Raw genomic sequence first — 21,012 nt, forward strand, 5'->3', positions numbered from 1 at the left:
GGTGCATTGTCGAACAATGGGACGCCTCCTATTGCGAGCGAGTGAACATCCGCTGACGCCATGCGCTTTGCGTGACCAGCATCGAATTACAGTATTAATAACAACTATTTCGCCATCCGAGCTCAGCCATGTCCTCCATGAGCACGAACGAGCACGAGCTTGGGTCTCTAACTTGACCTTGCCCAAACAAGGGAGGTCAAGATTTATCTGCGACAAGATCAAAAGTGAGTGTTGGTTCTTTTGCCGGACCGGACCTTGTCCTATCTTGTTGTCCAGACTATCAGCGACGATCAGCCAATGTTTCTCACTGGGCTCCATGGCTGGTCGCACCTCGTGGCAGGGAGCGCTATAGCGGGCCATGGCGTAGATGGAGAGACATCCAATGCCCTGCCGGCCGACCAGTCTTGATTTGATGGGGGCTGATAGGAGTCAGTCGAGGTGGTGAGAGCATGAGAACGCTTAGGTAGTGCTTGGAGAGTAGATACATACATTAGTATCCGTACCTTGGTTGGGATCGATGTTGAATGCTTTGGAGTCTTACAAACTTGGCTGGCGTAAAACAAGCCAATTCAAGGTTGTTCAAGACTCGATTGATATTGACATGTTTCATCCTCCACTTTCCAGGTCCAGGTTTCAGAACATGCTGCCTACCTATGGAGCTCAATTCCTGGTAAAGCTTCCGGAGAAAGTGGACGCGTGAGAGATGCTCGCTCAGTGGGGCCGGGCGACCTCGGCATCCATAACCTTGTATCCGGCCGTGGCCACTAAGGTACAGTACCTACAGAAGGTATCCGTACCTGTATCGGTATCTGTACCTGTATCGGTATATGTTCGTACCTCAAGCCTTCTCAAGGCTAATAACCACGATGACGGAATGTTTTGACCAAATTGAGTTTGAGTTTGACAAGAGTTGTCCTATTGTTCATAGATCAGATGCATCACATCAATCGGGCTCAGGCAACAACAACACCTCCTCACGAGGCGCTCACAACGTTGACAGGAGTTGAAGGCGGTCGAGCTTGGCCCGGAATAGTTTAGCTCAGCGTGTATTGCACTTTGACTCTATCGTTATCATGCACCGCATGATTCCTCTTTGTTTTTGTTTTTTTTAGGTCCTTGTTGGGGATGGAGAAAAGAGGCTGCGGCGGTTGTCGGTTGTTTTCCCTTTCTACTTTGATCCATGTAATGTAAAGTGAGTGATTTGTTGACTGACTCACTGATTCATCCATCCATTCACTCATCGCTAGGCTCTTCCAGGTTTTGTCTCTTCTCATCCCGCTCTTGTCTTTGATCCCCTGGTCTTGTTTTGGACTTGGGTGTATCACGGGGTCACCCAAAAGTGATCGATTAGCCTCTAGGTCATCCCCCGCAAAACAGACCCTCTTTGATCACTGTCTCTTAATTATTAGGCATGTCTAGGTATTGGTATTATTATATTCTGTCAGACAGTCAGAGTCACTTACTCATTGTTCTGCAATCTCCAATGATGCCCCCGTGCGTGAATGTGAAGTGTGTCTCAGTCGTCCACACCCACTCGTAAGGCTGTCATTCTGAGCCAAGTTGAGAGGTACTTGGGACTTGAGGCTGATTCCCACCCAGATCGCATGTACCCCCTGACACTCTACATCCTTGTCGATTGGAGATTCTCCAGGACCCTCTGACGCCTGCGGCACTTCACACGCTAAACAGGTACTCAAGGGTTACTAGGTTTACTTTGAATGGATGGAAGCTTTGGAGCTTGGAGCTAAGCAGCCTGAGGTAACGCGCCCCCTACAGCCGGGCTACCTTAGTTACAGGCTACCGTCCTGGACAGTCACTGCACGCAGCCATTCCCCATTTTCCCCCTTCTAGAAACCCGACCTTGACTGGGCTTGATTCGTACCAGTCATTCACTTCACTTCACCTTCCATCAAAACTATTCACTTTCCGCTTGGTTATCTTTACCGTCAACTTTTCTTCTTCTTCTTCTTCTTTTTCTGCCTTTTGCCTATTTCCTTTATATGGCACTCTGTCTTGTTTGCCTCAATTAACCTTTTGTACTCTGTGCTTTGTTGTTTTTCTTGCTCGCACAGCATCTGTTCGACCACCGCCTAGCTCCCTCGCTCGTGTACCTACAATACAATAGTCGGTACCAGAGTTGCGTCAGGGGTGTGTGTGTGTGACGCAACCCCGATCAGCCTGTCCCGACCTCTTGACTTGGAGCCTTGGACTGTCTCTGTATTCCCGTCTGTACCTACAGCACGGAAAGACACACTACACCCCATTCAGCAACACGTACGAATCATCAACCTGCATAATTCTAGACTCTGGGCATTGCCAATGCATTCGAGGTGCACGATAACATCAAACCATCCCATCCCTTCCTCCCATTGAGTCATCGCTGTCATCCACCTCTCTAACCGCCCTATCCGCGTCCACGGTTTTTGGGGGGGGCGATTATCTCCGATCACGCTCATCCTCCTCCCCAAGTCAAAAACGAGTACGGAGGGTCCTCGACTCAGGTCAACGGTTGGCGCTCGTATAACATCTCAGATTGGATCGTTACCAAAGGCCCAAAGCTTCGCTTCAGTGCCGTGTAAGTCACCTGGCCTGGTCTGGCCTTCAACATACCCCCCAGGACTGCCAGGCTTATCGGTATCCATCCAGTCAGTCAATCAGTGTAAGGATAGCGTCCAGTTTAGTCCTAGGTACAGTACAGTACGGTGCGGTACCCTGCCTATTCCTATCCCGTCGCATTCTCTGTCCTCCACTATCCTTATCCTGCCCTGTCGCACCAGCATCAAGCACCCCAGCAAGCCCCATCTGGCAATGACTCTGGGTCTTCTCTTATGGGTGCTGGCTGTGCTTGTAGGCTGTAGCCTCTAAGGCAACGCAAGGCAGGGCAAGTGAAGAATCGCTGGTTCATACCCGTGCAATCCAATCCCCGGCCGTGATCGCCATTGCTCGTGCCGTCACCATCGCTCGCTGTCACACGCATCCCCCGTAGCTTCTTGTTCGTCTTTCTCCCGTCCCTTTCTGTTCCTCTTGTCCTCTCTTCTTCTTTTTCTATTCATTGCGAACGAGCCCTTGCTCTCGAATCCCATCAGTTGTTCTACCCATCCACATCCACTAACTCTTGTGTTTGGCTCGATATAGCAGTGCAGGCGCGCAGCGAGTCAAGTACCGTCGATACTCTACGCACCCTTTCGGATACCTACCTACCTCTCAACCTTGCCTCTGAGCTAAGGTCGGGTAGTATTGTCTCGTCTCGTCTTATCCCATCCGTCTTCGGCTGTCCACCCATAGGGGTCCTTCGTCCTCACCGACCACTTGATACTTCACCAACCATCAGCGCAGATTGTCGCCTCTGACCTTTCGTTTATCACCTTCTTCTTGGTTGATAAGCATTCCCATCCTCTTCTGTCCCCAGCTCGCCTCTTCCATCACGCCCATCGGCGCTTGCGACAACTTCCATCTATCGATTACATGACGACCTGCTCTGCGACACACACCTCCCCCGAATCTTATAAGCCTTAGGGCTAGAACGCAGTCCGACTATCTTCCTGCCATCGATAATAACATCCAGGAAGCCATGGCGGCCCGGCAGGAGTCCTCGACCTCCTCGGGGTCCAGGAAGTCGGGCAGTCGTGCTGTAGTAGGACAGTTCAACATCGGCTCCGAGATTGGAAAGGGTAGTTTTGCTCAAGTGTATTTGGGTTGGCATAAGGTACGACAAAGCTCCCATCCTTGCTCTGACTTGCTTCTCTGCCATCGTACCAACTTGCCTTGCTTGTTTGTTGCTGCTGCATCACTGGCTTGGCTTGTGAGACTGCTGCTTTTGGTACCACAGGTCACAGAGCAGTTCATAGCATACTTAATCCTAGGCAACTGCTAACAATCTTGATAAAGGACACTAAGGCTGCCGTTGCCATCAAATCCGTCGAGCTCGAACGTCTGAACAAGAAGCTACGAGAGAACCTCTACAGCGAAATACAAATACTCAAGACATTACGCCACCCACACATCGTCGCCCTCCATGACTGTCTCGAGTCGACGAGCCACATCAATTTAATTATGGAATACTGCGAGCTTGGCGATCTATCCCTGTTCATCAAGAAACGAGAGAAGCTCGCCACACATCCTGCCACGCATGATATGGCCCGCAAGTATCCAAGTGCGCCAAACTCCGGCTTGCATGAGGTTGTCATTCGACATTTCTTGAAACAGCTGACTAGTGCCCTCGAGTTCCTACGCAGCAAGAACTACGTTCACCGAGATGTCAAGCCACAAAATCTGCTACTGCTACCCTCACGACCCTTCAGGGACCAAAGAAGTCGCCCTGTCATGCAAGCCAGCCAAGACTCGCTGATTCCTATCGCCGGATTAGCATCTTTACCTATGCTCAAGCTTGCCGACTTCGGCTTTGCACGTGTGCTTCCCTCCACTTCCCTGGCCGATACCCTTTGTGGATCCCCCCTGTACATGGCCCCAGAAATTCTCCGATACGAGCGATATGATGCGAAAGCCGATCTTTGGTCAGTGGGAACTGTGCTCTATGAAATGAGCACAGGTCGCCCTCCGTTCCGGGCTAGAAACCACGTCGAACTGTTGCGTAAGATTGAAGCTGCCGAGGATGTCATCAAGTTCCCCAGGGAGGTGACTATCAGTGCCGACCTGAAGGCTCTAATTCGAAGTCTACTCAAGAGAAGTCCTGTCGAGCGACTGAGCTTCGAGAACTTCTTCGCACATCAGGTCGTCACGAGCGAAATTCCTGGCTTAGTAGAGGATGATATTCCAAAGCCAGTCAGGCAAGAACCTCGGGAGGTGAGATCAGCCTTTCATGGGGGCTCGCCTTCGTTATCGTCACGAAGTCCCCGACAACCCGGTTACGAATCGCCACGAGACGGCATTGCTTCGAGATCTCCCAGAGATCAGCACTCAAGGTCGCCACAAGCAGCAAGCCCGGGAGAAGGTCGGTATTCTCGGCAATCGCATGACAGTCAACGACCCGCGGGAAATTCTCCCCGCGAGGTCGGTGAGGGTCTCGGAATTCGCCGTCCAGTTGCACACCATGCAGCGACAGCTCCGGTTCAGCAACGTATCCAGGATAGGGGAAATGGTCGGGACAAGGTCTCACCTCCCACATCTCTCTTGAACCAGGCACGCAGGGACAGAGCTTTGAGCAATCCATCAATTACAGAAGAGGAGAAGGCTGCGCAAGATGTTGCCTTGGAGCGAGAATACGTGGTTGTTGAGAGACGGCACGTTGAGGTCAACGCTCTGGCCGATGAACTGGCAGCGAACGAGCGATTCGGTGACCCATCCTCTCAAAGAACAGGACCCATGACTCGACGTTATACTCAACAGGGTGCACCCACTTCTACATCAGGAGCAATTGCCACTCCGTCTTCTCGCAATGCTTTGGTAACCCAGAGCCGCCATGACCGGAAATCGTCGTACGACAAGGCTCTTTCTGCTAGTCCAGGTTCAGCCTCTAGTGCTATCTCTAAAGCGATTCAAGACGCCAGCTTGCGTCTTTTTGGCTTCAAGGTCCCCCCTCTGCGCGGTACACCAAAGGGCCCATCGCCTCCCCTGTACCAAGCTTTCCCGACATATCCAACTCCCCAGGCTCCAGTCGGACTGTTGGGTGACGGCAGGAACACTCACGGAACCGACGAGGATGCTCGAGCCGCGCAAGCCATAGAAGAGTTTGCAACACGCAGTGACTGTGTCTACGGTTTCGCCGAAGTCAAGTACAAGCAGCTTGTTCCTCTAGCACCGTCCGCTGATCATATTTTGGGCGGTCTAGAACCTGAACAAATGGAAAATGAGGAAGACGGATTGACAGTTGAGGCAATTGTTGCTCTCTCAGAGGAGGCTCTTGTTCTATATGTGAAGTCGCTCACTCTTCTCGCCAGAGCTATGGACATAGCTAGTGTATGGTGGTCCAAGAAGAGCCGGGGAGAAACAGGCACCGGCCTATCGGCTGCTGCTGCTCAGAGCATTGTTCAGCGCATAAACGCAGTGGTTCAGTGGGTTCGACAGCGATTTAACGAGGTGCTGGAGAAGTCGGAAATCGTCCGTATGAAGCTCACGGAAGCGCAGAAGCAACTGCCTGAAGACCATCCCAGCCACCCATCTAACCACGGAACGGAATCGATTGCTTCCTCTGCAGGGGGCGCGACCAAGCAGGTTTACTTGACCCCTGGCATAAGTGCTGAGAAGCTCATGTATGATCGGGCGCTCGAGATGAGTCGCGCTGCCGCAATTGACGAAGTTACGAACGAGAACCTCTCCGGATGCGAGATTTCGTACATCACGGCCATCCGAATGCTTGAGGCTGTTTTGGACAACGATGACGATTTAGTTTCGGATGCAAGAAGGTTGTCGACGGGCAAAGAAGATGATCGAGATGCTGTCAAGGAAACTAGCGGTGGTGAGCTTGACAGCGATGAGGAGGCCCATGTTCGGAAGAGTAAGTCATACATGAGTCTGTCACTATGGACGCGGGCTAACATGATATTAGTGATCAAGATGATCACAGGGCGACTCGCAGCTGTGCGCAAGAAGCAACAAATGATTGCTGAAGCCAACAGCAAGACATTACAGTCTTATCAGCAGTCAACACGTCGTCGAAGCGGTGATATTACACCACGCAGTGTCCCTTCGCACTCGTCCTCCTGATTTGCGGACGATGAAACTCGTAGCAGAGTGTGATGACTGATACAACGATACCTACCATACCATTCGGAGATCTTGAACGATCTCATGTCTTACCTCTATCATATTTGGATTCAAGGCGCTACGGGGCTCGGCATGCGGCTCACAGAAGCACGCCAGCAGACAGTCATTCAGTACAGGATCTATATGGAGCCGGCGTCCAGGATTTTTGTCATTTGCGCATCGCCGGGAGAAGCATCTCATAAGTCGGCGTTTTTGGATTACTATTAGTTATTACTTTCTTCTACCGTATTCTTTTATTGCTATCTTCAGAGGACCACCTCTGCATTTTGGATTCGGGGTTTGCTACGCCCAGACCTGGAGCTGCTGCAGCTTTTCAGGCGGAAGACAAGAGGAGGTATCTGGGTTTATGTGTATTTAAACTGGCATAAGGGCCAGTCATCATAGGTTGATAGGTTGAGAGTCGAAGGTTTTCAGACATGCCATGCTATTCGAGAGTGGAGAGATGTCGAGTCCAGGGAAAAGGGTGAAAATGAGAATCAATAACAATACCCAAGTCTTTCACAGTGAGCGTGAGCCTTGGATTTACACTTCTTTGTCCGTCTTTTTAGTGAAGCTTAACTGCGTGAACTGGTAGCGGGTCGGTTCGGTCCATTTGGTGACTGAATTGTTCGATCCAATGGCTTTGTCCATTCAATGCCAAGCAGTGTTCTCGCAAAGCTTCTGCTCGTTCAGTGACAAGCTGTAGTACAGCACATCTTGTTCTTCATCTTACCGCTGCACAGGTGTTGGCCATCAAAATTGGTATATATACCGAATGGGCGTCCATAGAACAGCACTAATCATTTTTTCAACTTCAATTTTACTTAATCTTTGAGACAGCCATGACCAGGAATTGCGATTCTCCCAATTCAGTTCTATCCGACGTCTTTCAGGAGCTCAGCCCCAAAGCACCACCAGCTCCACTTGACTTGCTTTCAACCGCCTCATCCGTTTTTCAACGACGATCAGAGAGATTTCAGCGAGAAGTCCTTGCCCGTAAAGATGCAGAGATCGAGGCTGGATTCGTAGCTACTCGAGAAGCACGGATCAAGGAGAAGCTCGAGGCATTGAAGGAGGTAGCGGAGGATTGGGACGAGGAAGAGACATCAGAAGACGAGTGGTACGAAGATGAGTATGAAGATGAAATTCCTTCCGGGGAAGATGTCGAGGCTTTCATCAACAGTGTGATTGCTAAAGAAGCCACAGGCCCTGTTCTTGACCCTGCAATAGGAGAGACAATAGAAGACCATAGAAAGCGGATGAAAACCCTCGAGGACCGCATTCAGGGGTATCAACTCGCCAAGTTCGTGCTCGCAGACGTGCGGGGGGATCCTCCAAGGTACGTGGAAGGGTTTCCTGTGAGCCTCGTCAACGCCTTTTGCCGCCTACGTCCTCTCATTCCCGTGAGGAATACAGAAACGTCTGTTTGTCTTCAGTGTCAAGTCAAAGGGAAACGGTGCTCACGAAATGATAACTATTCAGCCGCCTGCGAGCGATGCAAACGCCATGGAGATCACTGTTTAGTCAAGGACTCCAATAATACTGTTGCAGTGTGTTGGGGGTTTGCTAGGGGTCAAGAGACCGATAACATTGAACAGGTAGAGTTGGAATGGTGGTTGGAGAGGGCGAATAAGGGTGAGTCAGGGGGCATCCAGGCCTTGCCAGTGTGGCCTGAGGTCGGTGATAATAACCCAAGCAATAATCGTGGTCAAGAGGAGACGCCCAAAAAATGGCAGGACTTCTTGAAAGGGTCTGCCAAAAGGAAACTCAGTGCATGGTAAAGCGAACAGGGGCAAGTTGCATGCATTTATTGGTGGCAGATATCTCCATCTATCCCATTCCAGCCTTTTCCCAGCGTCAATCAAAATAGCCAGAACCATCTGTGGTCATAGGCAAGTTCCCAGTCAGAATCCGCAATCCCATCCGCCCAAATCTATGAACCTCGTTTCCCTCAATTGTGCAGTTGATGCACTTGAGTGAGGCTGTGATTCCCGATGTTCCCTTTCCCATGAAATTCGCATAGAAGAAAGAAGTGAAGCACCAAAGTAACTCCACAGACCCGAACATATCCCTTCATTTTCCACCATTTCCTGACCATTTTCAGCGGAATGTGAGGTGCCGCATATTGGCTCCACCCGATTCCTTGTGCCTCACATCGCGCTTGCTCTTCCGTTTCTTAGGGCTTGGTGGTGGAACAAATGCATTTGAAGCGAGAGCATCTAAAGGAGTCCTCGAAACAGGAGAGATGTTGTCTGTGAGGAACTTTGACTTCGTCCTCTCGAGAGCCGAAAGAACGTTTTGCCTATAACGAGGATTGGGGTTGTTAGGTGATCTCAGATGTCTCTCTAACCCAGGTAGGGCAACATTCGCAGTATCATGAGTCCTAGCTCTTGGGACTCTCCTGCGTTTTGATGGGAATTCATTGTTCGCTGAACCGTTAGGGTTACGAAACCCTTGCCAAGGAGGTTGAGGCTTCTTGGGATTTGTCGCAGACTCTCGTAGAGTGCCGCATGGGCGCGGCGGCACCAAGAAAGAAGAGGTAGTCTTGCTTGTGGCAGTTCCTGTGTCAGATTCTGCGGCTATCCCCAGAACGCGGTCTCTGGACTTTGTGGTGGTAGTTTCAAAGCGCATAGGGGTCGTCGTGAAGTATTGGCTGATTGATGAGCCTGGGCTTCTTGTAGGTGTTGGTGGGTTGCTCGGTGCAAGATCAGGTAACACCCAAGGCATCGGTTTGAGCTTATCTTGAGGTTTCCAAGAAGCCAGTGTTCGAGAATCCATTCGTTTGAACAGTTCCCGATTCCTCTTCAGAGGACAAAGCCATGCATGCGTCTTCGCACCATAAGCATTGATCCTCTGTGATGGGTCGACTTTCAGACAGTTCCAGACGAACCCAATCCCTTCGGGAGACGGTTTTGTCTGCATTCCATTGAATATTCTAGTCAGATATTCGACTATTTCTCCTTGTTCCATCTTGTTGAGCTCTGTGTCGTGGTTATCAGATGCGAGGAGGAGCAGTGCAACAACACCTAGGGACCAGATGTCCACAGCCGCAGTGTGAGCTTGCCCACCCGCTGCAAACTCCCTATGATTCTTGTTAGCAAGTGGCTTAGGTCCAAACTAAGTGACTTACGGTGCTTGGTATCCTGGCGTCCCAGCGTTTGTGATCATTCTACTACGTCGAGGCACAGCAGAATTGCCAAAGTCTGAAAGCATGACTCGATGGTACGCAATCTTGGGCGAGTAAGCCAAGAGGATATTCTCTGGTTTGAGATCACGGTGAACAATGTCTTTCTCGTGGAGATAGCCAAGACCACGGACAACTTGACGGATAATGATCCGTGAGTCGAGTTCCTTGACCGTGCCATGGCGTAGGATGAATGACATGAGATCACCACCCGATGCAAGTTCCGTAAAGGTATAGCTAGGGCCATCAGTTCATGGTTCTTCAAATATGTAAGTCTCACTTACAGTGAGTGTGGTGATGAGATAGCATCCACGTAAGGAAGGATGTTAGGCTATTGCAGGTTAGCGAGACTCGCGATATCAGCGCGAATCGACTTACATGTCTCAGCTGGCGCAAGATGTCAGCTTCCTGAAACTTGCGGCGGATATCCTCTTGAGAATTCTTTCCTTGAATCTTGTCGAGGTTGATTAACTTGCAAACTAACTGCTTCTTCGTCTGGACGTCGTTTGCCAGGCAGACGACTGCTTCCGCTCCTTGCCCCAGGCAATGGCTACTGACGTGATACTTGCTTGCGAACAACTAGGGCAGTTAGTTTCAGACCCCAGCCGGTAATAGGGATCATTCAGGCCAACCTTGCATTCCTCTAGTTGTAGGGAAGTCAACTCATGGCGAGGAGGTGGATGATCTTGTAAGACTGTAAACTTCTAGTATGGTCGAATTTCGATCACATCGCCGCTCTGGAGTAGGTAGCCAGGGCTTATATCCGGACCAGAACCGATGAGTTGGCCATTGACAAAGGTGCCATTTGAAGACTTTCGGTCCCTCACGTAGATATGGTTGATGGTCGGCTCATACACCACAACATACACTTCACAGTGGTTTCGAGAAACTGCGAAGTCGAGGTCATTATCGACAGCCAACGTGCTGTATGTGTGAGCTTGTGTGACATGCATGCATTTCATGTGGATATTTGCTCACTTTGCACGGGGGTCTCGCCCGATCTTGAAGATTTCTCGTTCCCACACTGGAAACAGTTCTGAGAAGCGAATTAGAAAGAAGCACCAGAGGTGGAAACCATATGAAATCTTGAGGGCATGTTAGGAAGAGCATACGCTGAGATTGGTGTTCGCTTCTGGAGTCTATCAGATGAAGATATGCCGCTGGGCTTTCTTGCGACGCGCGAGTCATATCCTCTTCCATGTTGAGGTTCATAGATTTTGAATCTGGTTCATCTGCTTGTACTTGTACCTAGTGTAAGTGCTTTCTTGGCTGGATTAGTTGGCGCAGTAAGATTTGTGTAGCAAGATCACGAAATCTGTGGTTTAGATTGCGATGGTGGTTGAGTAAGGTAGTGGAAATTGTTCAATTGTGGCTAATTTTCTCGTCGGTTGCAATTCCTATTGTCGCAGTTGAACAATTGCAACCGTTCCTTCCCTCCTTCCCTGCTTCCTGCTTCAATCGTCACGCCTGGCACTGGCACTGTATGCGCAGGACAGTGCCCCACTCAATTGGCACTCGTCGCCCACCCAAGTTTTGGTGGGGCCTTGCAACGATGATGGAAGGAACGATGGGGTTCGGTCACGTGCTGTGAATGGGGTTGCATACACAAAATCGTAATTCTGCTCTCCGAGCTTCAGAAGTTTGTTCCTTATCCCAACACGATTCTCATCCACGAAAGAGTAAGTTTACGCGACCCGACCCTGGCCTAGAGCTTGTAGCTTGCAGGCATTGAGCTTGAGCTCATGTCATGGCAAGCTCCTTGTCTCGTTGACGGCATTCCGCATTTGCGCCACAGCTGCTAACGTCTTTCAACAGCATCGTCAATCAAGATGAGAGCCAAATGGAGGAAGAAGCGGGTTCGCCGCCTCAAGCGCAAGAGAAGAAAGATGAGGGCCAGATCGTAAGTTGCATCGCTGTCGTCGACATATCGACAATCGCTAACCGTCGTCACAGCAAATAAACACCTCGCACCTCAACCTGACTTGACTCATCTCGCATGATGTTACGACTTCACACGCACAACGATACTCTGGCCGAAGATGCGAACCCTACCTTGGCGCCTCTGGGATGTCCCGCAACGTTATGAGCTGGGATTTGACTTTGGGAACTACGTCACGGTGGTGGAACCCCGCACTTGAGCGGCTGTTGGGCTCACAATGAACATTACGGGGATGGGGATTATGACAATTGGACGGTCAGGAACCAGGCGGTGTTAGGATCAAAGACCATCAGTCATGCTCGCAAAAGACGATGCAACCAGAACTTGAATGGCAGTTCTAAGACAAAGAAATACAGAGTATTCCTCTGACAATTTGTGTGCTTTGTGATTGTGCCCTCGTGACACTAATTAGCCTCCAGCTGCAGGTCGATCAAGCTGTGTCGCGCGCTAGCTATCAGCCAACTCATGCAAGTCCTTCGGCCACACGCCAATTCATCTCCTTATGATGTCGTGATTCCGGTTCTCTCAAATGCGATTGATTTCGCCGTTCCCTAATTTTAAATTTGACGAGGTGTTGTGCGCGACGCTCTGTCGCATTCAGCGCCGACGTCACAAACAGAGTAGCGCTAGTGGAGCTACTTGGCGGGTTGCAGACATGGAATACTGAAGATGTGGAAATTTGGAGATACTGGAGCTCAGCGAAGCTCATCAACCGTCAATTAAGTTGCATACGACAGTATATGAACTCGCCATTCTAGAACTCTTCCAAACGGCTCTTCATATATTCATTCCTCAACTCAATTCTTCAGCATATCTCGATACAACTGCGAGGTACGTTCTCTGCTCTCACCGCCTTCCCTGTCGGGCCGGCTAAACGGCGGACCCTCCCTTTCTGCCACTGAAAGTCAAAAAATTTCTAAGACCTCGTCTGTATCAACAGTACCTGTACTCGCGATCACATACGAAATCGATAGACGGCCATCCAAAATGGGGAGTGAAAAGCGCAAGAGAAGCGGGGAGTCGACGAAGCCGAAGAAGAAGGTCGTTATTGATGCGCCTCCTTCATCAGCGACCGTCTCTTCTATCCTCAGACCCAAGTTCTGCCCTCCTGTGATAGGTACTAACCACCACCTCTGTGAGGGCGCGATGCGACAGATATTGACTGATCTCGAATAGCGACGGCTGTTGGTTTCCAAGTACCAAAGAACATTCCCTTTCACTCATATGCGCCCAAGAATGGCGCCAAGTCAAAAAGCAAACAGCCTGAATCGGCTGCAGAAAAAGATTTCCTGCTGCACTCGAATGCGCATCGATCTATGGACTATACTGTCAAATCGGACGAGCCAAGAGGAAAAAAGCCAGCATTAAATCACTTCCTCGGAATCTACGATCCCAAGACGGGAAAACTTGAGGTGGTCGAGGCAAAGAAGATGACAATGCGGGCTTCAGTACGAGCAAGGCAGGGCGCCGCTGCTTCTTCTGGCCAGCGCGATAACACCCAGGTACGCCTATTTCTATCTACTCTAGAAAGGCAACATTCTAACAAAGTACAGACCATGCTACAGCTCAAGACCGACCTCGGCCAGACGTTTGGTACCAAGAAGGCCAAGAAGGCCATCCAAGAGAACGTCTTGAACGCTATCGCACCGCAAAGGAATGCCGGAGAAGAGCCTGCGAAGATTGATGCAGCAGCACGTGCTATGCTCAACTCTGTCGGAGAAGTCACATCGACCATGTCATCGAGAGAGGAGTTACAAGCGGTTGTAGATGCCGCCAAGCCTGTGCCCATTGCCAACATGGAAGCGACCGAGATTCAAGACGTTTACGATCCCAAGAAGATCATCGGAGCCGACATCCTCAAGCTGGTTCCCATTCGAGAATGGCAAGAAAAGGTACAACACAATGAGGGCATTCAGGTGTCATCACGCTTTGTTGCCGCTCGGGTGAACCGCGTGGCGGGCAACGAGGAGGCCGTGGATCGACTGCGTGTGCTACGTTACTTCTACTTTGTGCTTCTTTTCTACCTCCACAGCAAGCCTGGCAAGGCCCGCGGCACCCGAACCATCGCACCTCGGGAGAAACTTAGAGAGTTCCTTGCTCCTGCACCCGAGGCTGTGATTGAGAGCATTCGCCGCAAGTTCTCTGACCGTGGCGAGATGCGCAAGTTCCACGTGGATCTGCTGATAACACACTGCTGTGTTTTTGCAAGCATCATTGACAATTTTGAGGTTGACACACAGAACTTACGTGACGATCTGAAGATTGATCAGAAGACGATGAATGCCTACTTCCAGGAGATTGGCGGTCGCATGAAGCATGTCATAAACAAGGATACGAAACAGCAGGTTAGCGTAGCCCGTCTAACGCTGCCATTGAGCTTCCCCAAGCAGAGGCAATTTGCGCCAAAACGCCGATAGTTCTGGTCAACGGAGGTGTCCGCAGGTGTGAAGAAGAATGATTAAGAAGAGGAAGAAGAAGGGCGTGAAGAGACGGTGTGAGCGGGTGGTTATTGTGATGATTGAAAAGAAATTGCATGCTGAATCTTTCGGCAAAGGAGTTTTGCGGATGGACCGGGTATGTCAATGTACCAAGCTTGGGCTTCAGTAATTCAGTGCCTACCAAGATAACGTAGCTCGAATGGATTATTCTTACACGTTATATGCACTTCTTTAATCTAGACACTTGTAGTTGTTTCGTGATTGGTCCGGGATATTTCAGGATGCTCCTAAGTTAGCTCATCTGAGTTGTAGACAGCAAATACAAGGTATTTAGAGCTTGATGAATGCTGTGTAATGAGACCAGAATTATGCAACTCAGTATCAATATTTCTACGATCTATTGCACAGTCAATCAAGCTCAGCCAATTATTCGTTCTACAGCGATCGATCTCCCTGTAGACTTGGCTCTAGCAACATCTCCGCCTCCCATGCCGAGGCATCTCGGTACGCCAACCGAGTGGGGAGACAAGATCCGGGGTAATTCAATCAATCAATCACCCATGTAAGTAGAATACCCTTTAACAAGAAGTCAACTCAACTTCTCCTGGTTATCCTCTTCATCCTCAATATTACAAGTCTCTTCTTCTCCGTTCATCTGGTCTTATCATTTCGAATATCCTCCATCACATCCTTTATACTACAATCTACAGCTTTCATCATGGCAGAAGAGTCTACCCTGCAGCTCGAATATCGAGGCCGTGTCGCCGTCTTAACCATTTGCAATGAACAAAAACTCAACGCCTTCAACTCAGCACAATACTATGATCTCGCTCAAAAGATGCGAGAGATTGCTACCCATGACGAGATTTTTACTACAGTGATTTTGGCAAAGGGTCGATACTTTTCAGCGTGAGAGCCCTCCATCGAAGCAGTCCACTCACTGTCTCCCAAATGACAGACAACCGATATCAGTATGGATGTAACTAACTATTCGCAGAGGAGCTGACGTCGGTGGCTCTCGAGAGATTGCTGGAGATGGAAAGGCAGTCCACAAGCAAGTCTTGCAGGGCTTTGTCGCTCAAAACCTCAACATCACCCATGCCTTTGCAACTCACCCCAAAGTTCTCGTCGTTGGCCTCAATGGTCCTGTTGTAGGCCTTACAGCTGCGCTCATTGCATTTGCTGACTTTATTTACTGCGCGCCGTCGACTTTCCTCCTCACACCTTTCTCATCCATTGGTCTTGTCGCCGAAGGTGGTGCATCGCGAGCACTCGCACTGCGACTCGGACCTGCACGGGCCAACGAAGCATTGCTCATGAGTCGCCGCATTGGATCTCAGGACCTTGAGCGCTGTGGATTCGTCAATGCCATCTTTGACGAGGGCGATGATGTCAAGTTCAGGGCTAGAGTGTTGCAAGAGGTTGACGAGAGGCTGGGAGATCACCTCATTGGGGATAGCTTGATCGGAATTAAGAAGCTGATCAGGAAGCCTGAGTTGGATATTCTGCACACACAGAATGTCCATGAGGTTTTCGCTGGACTGGAGAGATTCATGACGGGTGTTCCCCAGGAGGAGTTTGCAAAGCTTGCGAGTGGTGCGAAGCGACACAAGCTGTAATGATTGACGCTGTCTTATCTAGGTATCTATCTATACCAGAGAAGCGAACATGAAGCAATTAGACTCGACTCGGACATGTGCTCTCTCACCTTAGTATACTGTGTCTTTTCTTCTGCAGAGGTAAGGATTAGCGACGTCACACAATATCAGCACAACCACATCATGTAACAAAGAGAGATTATACAAGGACAAAAAAACATACAACACTGGGGATTCGCTGGTCGTCACCGACCCAACTACTAATCCAGCGCTTCGCAGCTTAACTAAGGGGGAGCAGACGGGACCCCGTGTTCTCTACGAGCTGTGGTCGTATGTGGTAAGCGGATACATCACAATGCCTTATGAACAAGGTACTGACACTCGTATACATATTATCCTTGGTGCGGACAACACAGTTTAATTGACAATGTCTTCAGCAGGAGTGCCGTGATTAGTGGGTTATTAATAGTCTTTGATTATCAAGTGTTGCGTATCCCCTATGCTAGCAGACCAAACAATAAACTGACTCGTTGCCAGAAGTCGTTGGACGACTTCGAGATTCGGTGTTTGGCTGCCTCGTCTAACTTGCAGTGTCGGTAGACATTGTCCTCGAGGTTCTGGAACGAGCTGCCTGCTGACTCTGTGTTGCCGATGCAACGCCGTAAGAAGGCAATGTCAAAGAGCCATTGAGTCAAGACATCCGCCTTCTGCTCAGCACTGAGACCAGGTTTCTTCTCTTCGGTATCCTCGGGCTTTGGTGGCTCTTCCTCGACACTGGCCTTCTTTCCATCAGTCTCCTCTACACTCTCGTCCTCTGTATCATCGTCGTCGTCCTTCTCTTCCTTTGCATCTACCTCGTTTGACTTCTCATCTTTGAGGTCTTCCTTATCGTCAACTGCGTGCTCCGCCACTGCTGCCTCCCACATTTTGCATAGTTTCTCAGTCAGGTGCTTCTTCAACACAGACACAGCAGCTTTGGTCCAGAGATCAGCCCCCTCGTCCGACATAGACAGTGATAGTGATCGTAGGAACTGGAAAACCTCTGGTGAGGGCTGATTGGGTAGCGCTGGCTCTCCATCCCAAAGTGGTCGACCCACCACTACTCGCTGTGAAAGTCCTTGCCTGGAGAACTCTTCCAGAGAAGACTGTGAAACTGCCAAAGCCACCTTCTCATGCATTGAAGGGACAGCCCTCAGGCCAAAGCTCTTGATGGAAGGGCGCTCTGGTAGCTGATGTCGGATATCTCGTAAAATACGGAGGAAGTACATGGCTACTTTACCGTTGCGCGATGACTCAGCCTGCTCATCCCAGAGACTTTGTATTTGATCTTCAAGCTCTTTGAAAGACTTATCAAGCGTGGCATCCAGCCTCTCTTGCAACATCTGGGGATCTTCTTTGCTCAAGAGTTTCTGTCGAGCTTCGATCGTCTCCTCATCCTCAATCTCGTCGTAGTCATTATCCCAGCGTTGCTGTCTCAATTGTTCAACAACCTCCTTGACATCGTCGATGACATGATACCATGATTTGTAAGAATGCGCTGCTTTGGAAACAGCATCATTCCGTCCATAAAACCGAGACACGACCTCTTGCACAAATGGGGCAGCGCCACCCGCAAGAGCTTCATCGTAGCCTTCTTCGTTCCAGATGCTCACATGTTCATCAGTGATACCATCTTTCCATCGTCCTAGAGCTGCAGAGATCTCTGATCCAACTAAGCGGAGCTTGCTGACCTTTGTGTCGAGGACTTCGAGCATGCGTGAGTTGATGGCTTCACGGAGAGAATCCCGCATCTCTGATGGATCGATACCTCGAGCCTTGCCGCCGTCTCTAATCCAAAGCTCCAAAACACTTGTTCGAAGCTCCATAATTGACTTGAATTCGGACATTGTGCCTAGTGTTTTCTTGAGTCCGTCGAGGAGAACCTCCGATCCCTTCTCGGACCATGTAGTTAGCATCTCACGAGCTTGACTTCCGTCCAGGTCGTCATGTCGGACAAACGGTGTGAAGTACTGGATTTCTTCGTCACACCACCGTTCATAAATGTCTAATCGTAGCCCTTCAAGCTGCTTGAGACCGGGGTCAGCTAGGAGAGGGTGGCTCTTAAGACCAGAGAGCGCCAATGACAATCTGCCTGGCACTAAAGCTTGCACATCAAGAAGAGTTCTCGAATAGAGCCGCAGAGCTTGAACAACGTCATCGGCACTCCTCTTCCGGTTATTCTCTTCAACCTCAAATGCTAGCCCCATAGCCTCTGCTCTTACATGGAGAAAATGACGGAGGACATCTCTTGCTCCAGAGCTTGTCGCTAGGCTGTATGCACATAGTGCCTTTTGCACGTCTTCCCTCTCAGTCTCATCGCCAGCTCTCTCAAAGACCTTCTCGACGTTCCTGAGCAACCTTCGTCGTAGCTTGCTAACGGATACTCTCGCTGTTTCGATGGCTTGGTGACTGCTAGTGTCAGTCGCATCGTCCGAGAGACTCTTTATCAAAAGTCGACTCAGAACCAGGACCTTCGTAGAAAGTACCAATCTATCTCCCTTCTTGACATTGTCACCCAGTCCACAACTGCCTTTAAGTATTCGCCCAACAACCAGAACACAGGCGTCGAGTAGCCTCAACCGTGCTGCGACAGAGGTAGCGGATTTGTTCTCCTTCGCGACAAAATTTGCGAGGCCCGTAGCCTTGGCGCTAATCACAGCTCTACCGCATCGGCCACCCATCTTGCCTAGAAGCTCCTGAACGACATCGTTGTCATCGCGCATGTGCACGATAGTGTCCGCTGTGCCGAGTAGATCGCGATAAGAGCTTCCAACCTGGGTACGCAGGCGGGTAGACTTTTCTTCGATTGCGACATGGAGGCTTTTGTGAATAGCTCGGATCTGTGGGAGGGTGTTATTCTGAGAGAAGATCTGGGCAGATGAGGTGAGCTTGGAAGTGTCGATATCGGCCATTGTTGCGCGAAAGCTATGGATTGTATGTGATTGGCGTTACCTATTGATAGGCATCTGCAAAATAGTTTGTCGAACCCGGCTTCTTATGGTTGTTGGAAATTTAAGGAGAGACGTTGGGAAGTTGTAGGTTTGCTGGAGGGAAGCTGTCCTGGCTGTTCAAGCAACGTGGAGCTTGGCCCCGCCATACAAGGGTCGACCCGCCATAAGATAGGTGATAATCAGGGGACTTACACGTAGGTATGTTGTGGAAGCCAAGTAAATGGATATTTCACAAAATTGGATGAATTCTTTCTTTGATGACGCTATTAACCAAGTCCTTAATGAATTTAAATCTATAGTCTTGTGCTCTTGACAACTGCTGTGTTGATACCTGACAGCTCTCCTTGGTATCCTCCCTTGGGCTCGCCGCCTTGCCAAACAGGCTTCATGCTCTTCAACTTCTTTTGCTTCGCCTCGTACTGCTTGCGCTTCTTGACTCTGGGGTTCCTGACGTCCTTGCTTCGCTTGGGTGCTAGACCCTTGTTCTTCTCGATAGCATATGTGATCTTACGCTTGCCGTCCTCACCAAGCTCCTCCTTCTCGACAACTCGATCTGCCTTACTGGCAGCTGCGTATGCTGCGTAACGAGCGGCCTTGTCCTCCTTGTTCTTCTTTGACTTTTGTGCCACCATATCGTAGTACTCATCCTCATTGTCACGGACAGTCTTGGCCGTTGTGGTGTCCTCATCGTCGCTGTTGCCATCGAGGTCTGCTCCAAGCTTGGAGTTCTTCTGTCCACGTCGCTCAGCCTCAGCATTGAGACGCGCCGCACGGTCTCGAAGTCGTTCGCGGTGAGGAATATCCATGTCACCACCGGCATCCCTTCCAGCGCCCGCACGCTTGTTCGCCTTCTGTACGATTTGAGATGTGTAGAACTTGAGACTCTTCTTGCGGGCAGCCTTCTCAGCTGCGGTGCGTTCATCAAGAACATCCTCTTCACCAAAGTCGGAGTTGTCATCGTCTTGTTCGATAGCAGCAGCCTTCTTGGACTTCTTGGATTTCTTGCCGGGAAGAGGTAGATCATATAGATCAGCAACAGCAGCTTCTCCAGCCTTGATTTTCTCCAGCTTTCGTGCCAGCTTCTCAGCAGCGGCCTTTTCTTGCTTCGACGACTTCTTGCTCTTCTTGGTTTTCTTCACCTCAGCCTCGAGATTCTCAACACCCTGCATCAATGCATCATCGTCGATATCCGAAATAGCGTCGCCATCGAAACTCTTGGTAGACTTGAGATCCTTGACCTTTTGCCATGCCTCTCGACAATTCATCAAGGTCTCCATGACCTCGTGGTCCCGTAGCTCGGCAGGATCAATGGTTTTCTGCACCTTTGCGTTATCTCTTGCTGGAGAGGTCAAGATGGCAAAATAACTCGCGAGAGCAGCAACGTAACAGCCGGCAACCCAGTACTTGACGGCTTCTAATGATTGACCCGAGAGACCCTGGGCCGATTTTTGCAAATCCACCAAAGTAGGTTGCAGGTTTTGGAATTCCTTGACAAGAGGCTCGAATTCGGGATAACGGTTCTTGAGAATTGTATATCGCTCTTCGGGGCTCATATCATCGGTGATCTCAACTTCCTTCAAGACTTCTATGACCGTCTCTTCGCCCTCTCCATCTTCTTGACCCTCGGCTAGCCACTCGTCGCCATCAAAGATGAAATCCTCCTCAGCCATCTTGGAGAGCTTCTTCTGTTGAAGACGCTTGGCTTCCACTTCTTCTTCGAGGGCATCGGCCTCGGTCTCGATGTTGTCGGCATTGTAGTAGTCGTTTCTTGAGGATCCCCACCAACCGGAATCGCCCTCCTCCTCTTCCTGGCCAGCTTCGTCGTCTGAGGCTACATCTTTGGATGCTGATCCCTTGTTTTTACGCGGCTGATCATCCTGATCGTCCTCCTCTTCTGAGTCGGAGTCCTCGTATCCGAGAACCTCTTCATCGGACAGCTCGATATCGTCATCTTCTTTCCTTCGACGTTTCGAGTCTGGCGCTTCGTCGAGTAGTATTTGGTCTCGGTTCATGAAGTACTCGTCTTCTGAGTCTGCAACATCCTCATAGGTAGTGATAGGTCCGAGGCGGGCTTCCGAAGGATCGACTTCTTTTGGGCCTGAAGGCGCATTACTGCGCCCTGATGCTTTTCTCTTCTTGGCCATTTTCGCGGGCTGTAGGG

The 21,012-nt window shown here is 50.1% G+C and overlaps 7 protein-coding genes across 7 annotated transcripts; 4 read left to right on the forward strand and 3 right to left on the reverse strand.

Moving 5' to 3' along the window:
- Nucleotides 1-3,571: 3,571 nt before the first annotated feature.
- Nucleotides 3,572-6,663, forward strand: FTJAE_43 (ULK ULK kinase; the record flags this gene model as incomplete). The annotated part of the gene is made up of 3 exons (XM_037350689.1): nt 3,572-3,706; nt 3,889-6,454; nt 6,506-6,663. 3 exons carry the CDS (start codon nt 3,572-3,574, stop codon nt 6,661-6,663), a joined length of 2,859 nt encoding a protein of 952 aa, XP_037212833.1.
- Nucleotides 6,664-7,544: 881 nt separating this feature from the next.
- FTJAE_44 (uncharacterized protein) lies at nt 7,545-8,226 on the forward strand (the record flags this gene model as incomplete). The annotated part of the gene is made up of 2 exons (XM_037350799.1): nt 7,545-8,041; nt 8,139-8,226. 2 exons carry the CDS (start codon nt 7,545-7,547, stop codon nt 8,224-8,226), a joined length of 585 nt encoding a protein of 194 aa, XP_037212834.1.
- A 576-nt stretch (nt 8,227-8,802) lies between these two features.
- FTJAE_45 (CAMK kinase) lies at nt 8,803-11,086 on the reverse strand (the record flags this gene model as incomplete). The annotated part of the gene is made up of 8 exons (XM_037350910.1): nt 8,803-9,784; nt 9,833-10,123; nt 10,171-10,217; nt 10,265-10,465; nt 10,519-10,580; nt 10,656-10,810; nt 10,865-10,910; nt 10,999-11,086. 8 exons carry the CDS (start codon nt 11,084-11,086, stop codon nt 8,803-8,805), a joined length of 1,872 nt encoding a protein of 623 aa, XP_037212835.1.
- A 1,726-nt stretch (nt 11,087-12,812) lies between these two features.
- Nucleotides 12,813-14,242, forward strand: FTJAE_46 (DNA-directed RNA polymerase A (I) chain; the record flags this gene model as incomplete). The annotated part of the gene is made up of 3 exons (XM_037351019.1): nt 12,813-12,942; nt 13,002-13,327; nt 13,379-14,242. The coding sequence occupies 3 exons, from the start codon at nt 12,813-12,815 to the stop codon at nt 14,240-14,242; spliced, it is 1,320 nt and encodes a 439-aa protein (XP_037212836.1).
- A 739-nt stretch (nt 14,243-14,981) lies between these two features.
- On the forward strand, nt 14,982-15,882 carry FTJAE_47 (delta3-cis-delta2-trans-enoyl isomerase; the record flags this gene model as incomplete). Its single annotated transcript, XM_037351130.1, has 2 exons — nt 14,982-15,172; nt 15,261-15,882. 2 exons carry the CDS (start codon nt 14,982-14,984, stop codon nt 15,880-15,882), a joined length of 813 nt encoding a protein of 270 aa, XP_037212837.1.
- A 476-nt stretch (nt 15,883-16,358) lies between these two features.
- On the reverse strand, nt 16,359-18,812 carry FTJAE_48 (oligomeric golgi complex subunit 1; the record flags this gene model as incomplete). The annotated part of the gene is made up of 1 exon (XM_037351239.1): nt 16,359-18,812. One exon carries the CDS (start codon nt 18,810-18,812, stop codon nt 16,359-16,361), a length of 2,454 nt encoding a protein of 817 aa, XP_037212838.1.
- A 332-nt stretch (nt 18,813-19,144) lies between these two features.
- Nucleotides 19,145-20,995, reverse strand: FTJAE_49 (SAS10-like protein; the record flags this gene model as incomplete). The annotated part of the gene is made up of 1 exon (XM_037351350.1): nt 19,145-20,995. The coding sequence occupies one exon, from the start codon at nt 20,993-20,995 to the stop codon at nt 19,145-19,147; it is 1,851 nt and encodes a 616-aa protein (XP_037212839.1).
- Between the last annotated feature and the right edge of the window lie 17 nt (nt 20,996-21,012).

This window comes from Fusarium tjaetaba, assembly GCF_013396195.1.
Source record: "Fusarium tjaetaba strain NRRL 66243 chromosome Unknown NRRL66243_c0000002, whole genome shotgun sequence".
NCBI classification, from domain to species: domain Eukaryota; kingdom Fungi; phylum Ascomycota; class Sordariomycetes; order Hypocreales; family Nectriaceae; genus Fusarium; species Fusarium tjaetaba.